At 36.4% G+C, this 12,050-nt stretch overlaps 1 protein-coding gene across 1 annotated transcript in view; it reads left to right on the top strand.

The window, feature by feature from the left end:
- The window catches only part of GC (GC vitamin D binding protein), a 33,747-nt gene extending 22,509 nt beyond the window's left edge, over positions 1-11,238 (top strand). The window contains exons 9-13 of the mRNA XM_025435769.3: positions 4-133; positions 602-699; positions 2,471-2,603; positions 8,747-8,801; positions 11,059-11,238. Coding sequence (XP_025291554.1) covers positions 4-133; positions 602-699; positions 2,471-2,603; positions 8,747-8,776 — 391 coding nt within the window. The 3' untranslated portion in view covers positions 8,777-8,801; positions 11,059-11,238. The remainder of the gene's footprint in view (positions 1-3; positions 134-601; positions 700-2,470; positions 2,604-8,746; positions 8,802-11,058) is intronic.
- The last annotated feature ends 812 nt before the right edge of the window (positions 11,239-12,050 follow it).

Here is a 12,050-nt window from a genome sequence, read left to right as displayed (position 1 = left end):
CAGGTATACATTTGAATTAAGTAGGAGAACTCATCTTCCAGAAGTATTCCTCAGTAAAATACTTGAGCCAACCCTGAAAAGCCTTGCAGAATGCTGTGACTCTGAAGATTCTACTGGCTGTATGAATGCTCAGGTACACTTACTACATTTTCTCAACCTTGGTAGAGATTGGAAAATGGTTGGAAAACTGTAGCTCATGGGCCAAATCTGATCCAGTGCCTCTGTTTGTATGGCCTATGAGCTAAGAATGGTCTTATATTTTTAAAGGATTTGTTTTTAATTTTAGGGCACAAAAAAATGTGAAACTAAAAATTCAGTGTTCATAAAGTCACTAGAACACAGCCTTCCTCCTTATTTACACATTGCTTATAGCTGCTTTTGTGTCATATTGGCAAAGTTGAATAATTACAGAAGAGACTATATATGGTTTACAAAATCTAAAATATTTACTATCTGGTCTTACATAGAAAATACTTGCCAATATCTGGCATAGATAAAAACACACACATACTAAGACATTAAATGGAATTCTAATTTAATTTATGTCTTCTAGAACAATGCTTCAAGACAAATAATTTTGTATGCAATTGTTTTCTTACAGGGACCTCAACTGAAAAAGGAATTATCTTCTTTCATTGACAAGGGACAAAAACTATGTGCAGATTATTCGGAAAACACTTTTACTGAGTTTAAGAAAAAGTAAGATTTTTCTGGCTGTTTCCTTCACATTTATCAATAACTGCAGTTTGGTATGGTAATTTGAATGTATAATTGAAGATTTAAGGTGTGCTAAGTGAGCAATAGAAAAAAGAGGTGCAATTAAGAGTTTTAAAAAGTAGAATCTGTGTAGGAAGAAATGGAGTTCTTTTCACAGTGGGGAAAAAAGTCATGTATATCAGGTGAGAGATCAATTAGAACAGAGCCACAGAAGTATAAATTACAAGATCTGCTTGATTCAAAACACACCAAATTAGCCCATAGTTCATCAACATTCTTGCCCTAAGGCTAAATGTAGATGTCACTACACATAATTGAGGAACTAGAAAACTGCTAAAAAAAAAAAAAAAATAGGTTATCTAACTTCATGGTATATTGTGTCTGACAAGACAACCCAAACTGTCAGTCAAGTGGTAGTACCACTCATGACCAGCATGCGTTCTCTAAAACTTGAAAATCACCAACACTGTTGTACAACAGTCAACTGCCATGTTTCTTAAGTAAGACGAGAAAGGCCATGATAATGAAAGAAATTTTACCCACAGCATTCCCAAATTCATTAAAGTGATTTCTTAGATCCATTTCAAATCATCTTGTCAACATAGGACTAAAGCAAGAACAAATAGGACTCCACAAAAAGACCTAAGAATCCCCAAAATCGGATGCTTCCTTCAATGACCCCTATGAAAACTACCTTAGCAAAGCTCTGTAAGAAAATGAAAAATTGTAAAAGCTGTAAGTTCAAAATGTTTATTTCCGAATTATCAGAAAACAGTACAGAACATTAAACAGATAATCCAAGTTTTGTACTCCAGTGTTGCATAGGGCAACTGACTGATAATTTATATAATCTCAAAACATTAAAAATAGCAATGGAGTAGAATTGACATTCAGGGCTATGACATCAAAGATTAAGACCACTGCATCCAGATATTTGAAATTCTGCACGAGTGTACACAAATGCACACACATTTTTTCTTTCTCCATCACCTGAGTTCCTTCTGGGCAGACTTACCTGCCCTTCCAACTGGGACTGACTCCTTTCAATAATGCTTTTATGAGCAAACTAGTCTCCCTCATCCTCTTGTCCTTTCCCAGCATCCACCTTATCCCACCCAGATAAATTTGGATTTCTACCATCTCTGCCCAAAACAAGGCTGGCAAACAGTTTCTGGAGAAGATCATGTTAAAACTAGGTTGAGCTGCTGATTTTAAGAGTAGAGAGATACCAAAATCATATAGACCATTCAAACTGGGAGAGAATCCAGAAAACTCAAATCCTAGCACCATCTTGAAAGTTAGATGGAGACTTAATTGATAGTAGGGCTAAAAACAAGAGCCAAAGTGTCTGACCTTCTCTGTGTTTTCCAACATAGCCAGTCAAGAAGCAGGCACCCAAGGGGGAAATTGTATAAAATAAGAGAAAAGAAAGAGTATTAAGGTGGCATAAAATCCCATGAAGGAAATACTCTTTAAGGAGCTTGAAATCTAGTACTGCAGAGAAGATGAAAGTCAGGAAGAATAGGAGAGGAAATCGTCCATGTTAATATAATTGAACAAATGAAAGGGGAAGGCCTGGAAGTCAAATCCAGGAGCAAATTGAATTGCTAAATGATTACTCCACAGATCTGAAATTTAAGACAACTACTCCAATTTTTTTTAATTTTAAAAGACCTGGAGTGGGTTATCATTTTGCATTAGAAAGGTTTATAAAATACAACTAGTAAAACCGTACAAAAATATGGTCTTTCAGACTAGCAGAGGGATTAAAAGCACAATTCCCTGATGCCAGTGCAACCGACCTCCAAGGGTTGATTGACAAGCGCTCAGACTTTGCCTCCAAGTGCTGCTCCATAAACTCACCTCCCATCTACTGTGATTCAGAGGTAAGAAAATTTAACCCTCTCCCTAGCACTGCACAGTATTTTAACAATTTATGTACTCAGATGTACTCTTTCCTTTGTTACTGAAATGCCATCACTTGGCAGACTTTTCCTGATGCTTTCATTGTAAAGACAAAAAAAAGTTACTGTTTCCTTGTTATGCTAATTTAAAAGCAAATTGAGGCAGTTGCAAAACTTTATTGCCTATATTCATAAATCCTTTTGTTAACAAAGTGTAGTGCAGTGGTTTTAAACCTTAGGTTGTAACATATTGACAGCTTCTTAAAATGAAGAAAAAAATATGGTAGAGATATCAGAGTCCATCTCACACAGTGAGGGTAAATCTTTTGTGAATTTTACTTCACATATGTACTCGCGTATGTATATAGGTATCAGTAGATAGAAGTACTTTTATAAACATGGATCACAAACCTTCTCTCTTAATTATAAAAATTTACTTTTAACAAGAAAGAAATGCAACTGAAAATGAATAGTCACTAATGTTTCTTTACAGTAAGATTTTCTTAAAATGGGGTCATTTTTAATTACAAAAATTTTTAGACACTATCAATTTACTTCCAAACTTTAAAAGCTAAAGAAATTAGAACTTGCACATCTTCCAGTTGCCCTCCCCACCCCCACTAATCTGTTCATTCTTAGGTTTATTTTTCTTTAAATGTTAATCCCCCTGAGTCTCCATTCCTTGCCCCTATATTCCCTCCCTAGCTTTCCTTCTATCCTTTTAATGTAATTTGCATAAATCATTGCCAGATCATTTATTTTACCTTGTGCTTAACATAGGTATTTCCAGCTAGACCGTCCTTCTTTTATTACTGTATCCTTTTCACTACATCTGAGCCTACCGGTTTTTTCCCATAAACCATTGTGAGGCAGGTACTTAGTGTTACACCTGTCTGCAGGCTGGAGGTATAAAATAAGGGAGGAGAGCCCAGTTTAGGCTGTGTGGCTCTGTTGCAGGTGGATCTGGTCTGTGCTCTGATATTTTGTTAAATGTTTTAAACTAGGATTTAAACTGCTCTGGTTTTCTTTACCAGCTAGAAAATGTCTCTTTTCTCAATAGCAGCTTTTATACTTGCAGTGGCTTCTTAAAAGTTAGGCAAACCTTAAATGATATATCTGATAAAGACTTAGTAACCAAAATATATAAGGAACTTACGAAACTCATCACCTAAAAAATAATCCAGTTAAAAATGGGTAGAAGGGGCAGCCCAGGTGGCTCAGATGTTTAGCGCCGCCTTCAGGCCTGGGCCGGATCCTGGGGACCTGGGATCGAGTCCCATGTTGGGCTCCCTGCATGGGGCCTGCTTCTCCCTCTGCCTGTGTCTCTGCCTCTCTCCCTTCCTCGCTGTGTGTCTGTCATGAATAAATAAATAAAATCTTTTAAAAAAATGGGTAGAAGACATGAAAAGACATTTTTCCAAAGACAATATACAGATGGCCAACAGACATATGAAAAGATGTTCAACATCACTGAACATCAGGGAAATACATACCAAAACTAAAAGAAGATACCAGCACCCACCTGTCAAAATAGCTAAACTCAAACAACACAAGAAACAACAGGCATTGGTGAGGATGTGGAGAAAGGGAAACCTCCTTGCACTGTTGGTTGGAATGTAAACTGATACAGCCACCCTGGCAAACAGTATGGGGGTTCCTCAAAAGTTTAAAAATAGAACTACCCTATGATCCAGCAATTGCACTACTAGATATTTACCCAAAAAATACAAACATACTGATTCCAAGAGGCACATGTACCTCTGTTTATAGCAGCATTATCTACAATAGCCAAATTGTGGAAACAGCCCAAGTTTCCATCAACTGATGAATGGATAAAAAAGGTGCGGTGTGTACACACACACACACACACACACACACACACACACACACACACAATGGGATATTACCATAAAAAAAGAATGAAATCTTGCCACTTGCAACAACATGATGGAGCTAGAGTGTTACGGTAAGTGAAGTAAGTTAGTCAGAGAAGGACAAGTACCATATGATCTCATTCCTATGTGGAGTTTAAGAAACAAATGATCAAAGGGGGAAAAGAAAAGAGGCAAACTGAGAAACAGACTTAACTGTAGAGAACTGATGGTTACCAGAGGGGAGGTTGGGGGAGGGGGCTAAACAAGTGATGAGGATTAAGGAGCACTATGCAGTGAGCACTGGGTGTTATAAAGAAGTGTTGAATCACTGTATCATACCCTGAAACTAGTTATACTGCATGTTAGCTGGAATTTAAAAATTTAAAAGTTTGCACTCATATCCCAGACTTGCCTAACATTTTAGTGAAATTTTGATTTTGACTGTACAGCACCTAAAATTGTCCTAATTAGTTTGCTAAACTGAGCTACATCACCTTGTTCATTTTTCTGCTTGATACCCTGGGAGATTCTGATTTCTCTTCCAATTTCTACGTTCACACCCTATTAGCCAATCTTGTTTGCAGCAATTTATAAAGTTAGAACTCCAGATGAAGAACAAAAGCATATTCTTTAAATTCTGCTGAGAAACAGATCGTGTTCATCTTTTATGAAAATTCAAGCCAAGTGAAATCAAACATAAGACTAGAGGAGCTAGATCGTTAGAATATTTTGGTCATTATCACATTAAAACACTTAGCATAAAACAATTGAGCAGACCCTTCCTTTACTACCAACCTACAACAGCTGAATTAGGTTGCCTTATCCCAGAAAAATAAAACTACCTTACTTCAAAGTTGTTACCAGATTTTGCGTAGAGTATCATTCAATTATTAAGAGAAAGGACTATTTTTTTTACATGCTGTCAAAAGGTATCAGTTTCGTAAACTTTTCCTAGTCAGTTTGTTATCTGTTTGTCCAGATACACACTTTCTTTTTGACATCATACAAGAAAAACTGAACAATTGCACACAACACGTTTCCTTCAAGTCTCTTGCTTTTTTGCTTTTTAGATTTTTTTATTATAACATATTACCATTTAAAAACTTTGTATTTTCAACTACAATGATGGAAAGGCAGGTGCATAACAATGTTCCTGCTTTATACTCAGCAAATATAGAGCAGTGCTGCTGCTGAATAGCCAATTTTTCAGTAATTGCTAGAGAAGATGGAAATAAATGGAGTTGAGGCACTCGTGCACATGTGATTGTCTGGAACACTCAAAGGTTCGACTCTGCTGTTTCCATTAGCTTTTTAGATGGTCTTTCTAAACTAATCTCACAGCTAGGTAAGTGAGCTGGCCTCTGCTTTCTGACTTCATGTTAGAACAGCATTCGCTTTGATTCTCAATACTTGGCATGACTATTTGTCCTGTTACCTTATAATATTTGGGATATATTAAATATCCTTGCCCCATATTTGCCTGACAATTTTTTTCCTTAAAAATAATGCCCATCTATTACAGCGACTCCAAGTCATTTAAATCCAGGGATCCACCTCTATCTACTATTCTGTATACTTGGCAGAGTCACTAGAAGAATGGCAAAAGATGCTTCTGAACCAGACTAAACCAGAGTCTCATTATGTGGTGATCTATCCCTATCCCTCACCCTTATCTTCAAATGACAAGCAAATAGAAAAATTAGTGTAATTCTTTTAGTTTCACCATAGTACTCTCAATGAACTAGAACTAGTGCTTTTTTTTTTTTTTAATTCCATAGAAGCCCATTAACTATAGAAACAGCTGTAAAATAGGACTTGAATTTATTTTTTTCTCTTCACCCATCATTCAGTCAGTTCATCCCTGGTGATTCTCTGAGAATTCGTTACTAGGTTTCCTCTAAAATGTCCCAACAGAGTGCTAATGGGCATTAACTATGGTTTCCAAAAGTTTTCAGAAAGCCATTGTTACATACTGGAGTTGATCATTACCATCTTGAAAGGAGACAATTGCAAATAGCCAAGAGGAAGTTGGGCAAGAAAACAGACTCTCCCCTCCTTCTCCCCCTTTCTTCTGCTCATACTTCAGGGAACACTGGCTTATCCCCTATAGTTGGTCACATTTCTTAGTGTAAGTAGGTTTTATGAGATCCTCAACATCATAGCTAGCATTTATTAAGCCATTACTAAAGGTGAAGCAGAATAGGAGCCTTATATGTATACATTTATAAGATAATCTAAAACAATTCTAAGTATTAGGTACCATTTTTAATTCTCCTTTTACAGATGGTTGAAGGAACATGCAAGGGTTACCTGATGTTAGGAAAATCATAGGTTTATTCAACAAGAGTCTGTTGCTCTCGCTCCAGGTTACGGTCATAGATTTAGCCCTAACTTCGCTAATAATGACAAAAGCAAAGTATAGATACCAAAAGATTTAATTGACTGAAATCCAAAATTATTAGGAAAGTAGAAAAAAAAATAGTGCCAGGTCAGTTTTATGTCTCGGAATTCCATCTATTCCACTTCCTTGGAATCTTCTTCCATTAGTTATACTACTCTTCTTTTGTTTCAACATTTCCTTTTTCCTGGCTCCATCTAATTTAAAGTTACTTATCTCCTGACCTTAAATAAGGTACTTTGGACACTATTCCCTAGCTATTTTTCCTTTCTCCTCCCCTTACGACCAAGATTTTTCAAATAACAGTATATATTCTCATTTCTTACATCTATTAAGTCTTCAGCCCATTGCAGGACTTCTGACAGAACCATGCCACTAATAGCATTACACTGACAATCTCCTTCTTCCCAAATCTAACAAACATTTCTCAGTCATTAGCTTAGCAGCCTTCTCTGAAAAAACACCTGATACCTACAACTATTTCTTCCCCTTTGATACAATTACTTTGATATCCCTATTTTCTACCTTTTGTACTTCCAGGATTCTTCCTTCTCATTCTATTTCATAGTATCTTCTTCTTCTAGCCATCCTTTCTCTTTTCTAGTTTTTTTTCCTTTGCTCTTTTTCATTATATTACATTTTCCTGGAGTGTTCTCAGCCATGGACAGGACCTTAATATCCAAATCTCTTCCATTAGCCAGGATCTCTTCCTTCCACACTGAGCATTTTATCCAACTCTTCAGGGGGCTCTCTTATCCCACAAGAAATATAAATTCAACCCAACCAAAATCTTCCCTTAAAACCTCCTCTTGTGTTTCCTAAATTAATAAATATCATAATCATTCACCCACTAAGATAACAAGTGATCCTTGATTTCACCTCTTTCCATATATATCCAAATTCCAGATCCTATCAATTCAAACATCTCTGTATCTCTGTCTCCCCCACTTACTTCTACATTATTGTTACTTAAGTTTAGGCAACCTCTTGCCTGAATCACAACTTTCCAATTGGTCTCCCTTCTCTAGTCCTCTCACCTTCCATGCCTCACACCCAACCTAATCTCTATGCAGAGGTCAAAATCACCTCTGTAAAACATGTAATAGTTAATATATTCCTCTAATTACTCTCCATAGGGTCTAAAGTTTTGTAATAAAGAATTTGAACCCTTGACTTCCTTTTCAGTTGGACCTACCATTACTTCTTGTTCCTCCTGCTTTGATTCTCCTGAACTACTTGTAATTTTTCAAGTACATTAATCTTGTTCTTACCTCAAGGATTTTTACACATAATGACTCATCCTAGATTGCCCAATGCTCACTCCAACCTAACTAAATCTTTCATCAAGTCTCAGGATTCATTTTAGGCCTCATCTACCTGCAGGGAATCCTTCTCTGGCACTCAGGCTCTTTTATCCCTCAATATTTTGTGCACACCCAATAATTAGCACTTATTAACTATTGTCGTTTCTTTATCTATTTTCAAATTCTAAGTACAGGGATAGCATAAAACTAAATAAATGTGGGGGCAGCCCCAGTGGCTCAGTGGTTTAGCGCCGCCTTCGGCCGGGGTGTGATCCTGGAGACCCGAGATCGAGTCCCACATCAGGCTCCCTGCATGGAGCCTGCTTCTCCCTCTGCCTGTGTCTCTGCCTCTCTCTCTGTCTCTGTGTCTTTCATGAATAAAAAAATAATAAAAAAAACTAAATAAATGTGAATGATGGCTGATAAAAAGTTTAATATAAAGCTACATTTTGACAAGAATCTTTTCCCCTAAGCAAGGTTCAAATTTTTGAATACCTTCTACAACAGTCTATAAAACACTTTATGACTTACATAACTTTTTCATTTCAGATTGATGTTGAAATGAACAATACTGTATAGTCCTGATGTATGTGTGCGGTCTTAGGTAAGTATAGCTTTAAAGGCAGTGAAGAACCCAGATTTTTATTTTTAAAATTCAAGACCAATTTGAGAAGTCTCTTTTCTAACTATCATCTATTCAAACTCATATTACAGTGGAGACATTAAGCATATGGAAAACTTAAGGAGCTTATATGCATATACCAACTAATTTCTTTCTTCTGTAGACCGAGAATCCAGGTCCCCAGCTTGGTACTACATCTATTATAATCCCGCATCTAAGAAAATGACAAGATAGAGATCACTGCAGGGATTTTGAAGAATTCTAAATTTAAAGACTGAATTTAAAGACAGAGTCCATCATCTTAAAAGACAACAGGGTTCCTAGGAGGAAAGAGGATTTTTCAAATTAAGTGGAATATTTGAAGTATTAGCATTTGTTTATTTTAGACATTATATTATCACCCATTAAAAATGCATGATGAAGATGTTAAAGGCATAACATACTTTAAGTTTCGTACCTTAAGCTGAAGGTGACCTCAATTCTGCACATTAACAAAATTATTCTTTCCAAATTTAATTGTGTTCATTTTAAAGATATTACTTTTGAAATTAAAAATGAAGAAAACAATCATTTTGGTGTATCTCAGACCTTCACTGAACTGAGTCTTTTCAATGATAAAAGATTGTTATTTTGCTGATTTATTAACAACATTCCTCAAAATTATATGGAGGCAAAGACCCTTGACTAAGGAAATTAAATCAGTCCATCACATCCAGGCTTTCAATATAAGCTATTTGAATACGAAACAGTAAAAAAGAAAATTAACATCCCAAGAGGCAGTATAACAGGGGTGGTCATGGAAACATTCGGAATTATCCAATCTATATTAGAATTCCTACTCCAACTACCTATCTTTGTGAGTCATTCATCCCCCCTAAAGCTCAGTTCCCTTTTTTCATGAAAAGAAAATTACAATATCTATCTCTCAGCATTATTGTAATGATGAAGGGGAAGGGATGTATATAAAATGCCTAAGAAATGACAGTACTACCAGCAAAGTTGCTGCTGCTGCTTCTACTACAGATAATGTGAATCTAAACTCAAACGAGTTTCCCCAGATACAGCAGTTCTTTCATGTTTTTAATTGCTCTAGAATAGATCCATTTTCTTCTGAGTTTTCTTTTACTAGAGCATGTCAGCTCACCCATGGCAGAAATGGCACATACTGTTCAATGGGAAGCTGTTCTAAAATTGCTAGATCAACTGTGGATGCTTATGAATTTCTTCTCAATGAAAGTCTATATTTCTTCTGAGATTTGAACTTGTAGGAGCTGAAGCCTTCATCTCAAGGTGTTCCCATCCTTAAGGACACCTACAATTCAGGTTTTCCAGGCAACAGTGTGATGCTATTTCATTCTTAACTAAGATCATAAACCGGAGTCATCATCTTGACCACTCACTTTCTTCAAGCCCCAAAATTGACTGACTGTGGCCACATTCTCATGCCTCACTAGAGAGAGAATTATCACCTCCTGATAAATCCCACAAAGCCAGTTATCTTTTTCCTTCAGTTTTGGAGACAGTGTTCCCTGGGTTGCCAACAGATAAAGGAATAGGCTCATCCGATGGCAGATTCAAATTGGATTAAAAAAACAAAAAAAAAAAAAAAAAACCACTACCAGAATCACACTCAGCATAGCCAGGCACTAGGAGAGAAACCAGTGAGGAAAGCACAGATGGGTCTCCCATCTCATCTTCAAATGCATAAACTGAGAGTACAATGAAAGATGGAATTTCTTGCACTGTGCAAATAGAAACTACAGTAGAACTCTACTGTAGTGCCTTGATGGGGTTGGTAACCAAGGAATGGAGGGGACGTATTTGCCTCATTACAAAGTAGAATGGGATTTGACAAAAACTAACACTGTTTTACCAAAAAAATTATCTCAATCCCATGACTAGGAGCCTCGTGTATTAACGGTTGCTGCATTTTTTGTTATGGCTGGAACCATTCATTCTCAGAGCACCAAGTTACACACATCATTAGTTCAAATAAAAAAAAGAAAAGCTATAATGAATCTTGACATAACAAGAGTGATGGTCTTAAATGCAAGTCTTGGGAATTTCTTACATTTTTATTCTGGATCCATCAGGTGGGTCATAGTGGGTATATGGGTCATGCTAGACAGGTTCCTCCTTAAGCATAAAAATAACCTGACCTTATAAACATCTGCTGAGCGGTATTATGATTGTTGCCCATTCACTGTTTTTCTAACATTCATTTTCATTATTCTCATAGATCTAGTGTTGGAACCACCCTGGGAACATCTGATGGCCTAACCTAAGCAAAACCAGAGCTCCTGGGGAGACGAGTGGGATAATCCCTGCTTTTATCAGCTGCAATATCTTTATACAATGATGTTTGATAATTTGCTATAAAAATAATATATAAAAATAAATATAAATATAATGCAATCCATACATGTTACTGGGATAATGTTACAATGTTGATATTCAGCTCTGTCCCTGTGATTGTCACAAAGATTCTGGGATAGGTAGCCCTAACCTCACCAGTCCCTGCTTTTTTTCAGGTCTCTGCTGTGTCTTTTTAGAAGATTCACAACATTAAGTAACCACTTTCAAATTCCCAACACACTAAGCTCCACTCATTGATTGCTTCTCAGCCTTGATAGGTATCATTAAGGAAAAGTTAGCCAGACTTCCATCATAAATGCCTGGGATCACTCACTTCTTAAAGAACCACCACCACCATCTTCCTGAGAACACCTTCCTGCTCCCAGCTGCAGGTTGTGTTACATTAAGTAGGTAACATCTACCTTGCATGAAAATTTCTGTGGTTTGAACATTTTTCATCTTTGCTAAAAAGGATTCAGAGCAATTTAGTGTGTCATAATTCTAAAAACCCGATTTCAGCTTAATTCAATTTACCATATGCACACTGTATAGGATATTGTTTCTATGTGCTTTCTTTGCTCAGGGAAAAATGAACTTGCTAACTCAACGTATTTTGTTTTGAAAAAAAGGTTATACTTTTAGAATAAATACCTCTCTGAAACCAATACAAGCCGAGGAAAACTTCTGTATTTATAATTAATTGCCTGAAGGAATTTACATTTATCTCATGATAGATATAGAGTTATACGGTAGAGATGAAGCAAATTTTATAGCAAATATAAATGGAGTCACACTAACCAAAATCATCCCTGATCACTCCTCAAGATTCTAAGTCCCAGGACGGAAAATTTCATTAACTAACTCAAGGTCAAATAC

This window comes from Canis lupus, chromosome 13, assembly GCF_003254725.2.
Source record: "Canis lupus dingo isolate Sandy chromosome 13, ASM325472v2, whole genome shotgun sequence".
Taxonomy (NCBI): domain Eukaryota; kingdom Metazoa; phylum Chordata; class Mammalia; order Carnivora; family Canidae; genus Canis; species Canis lupus.
Note: the sequence above shows the minus strand (reverse complement) of the source record. Positions and strands in the feature narration are given on the sequence as shown.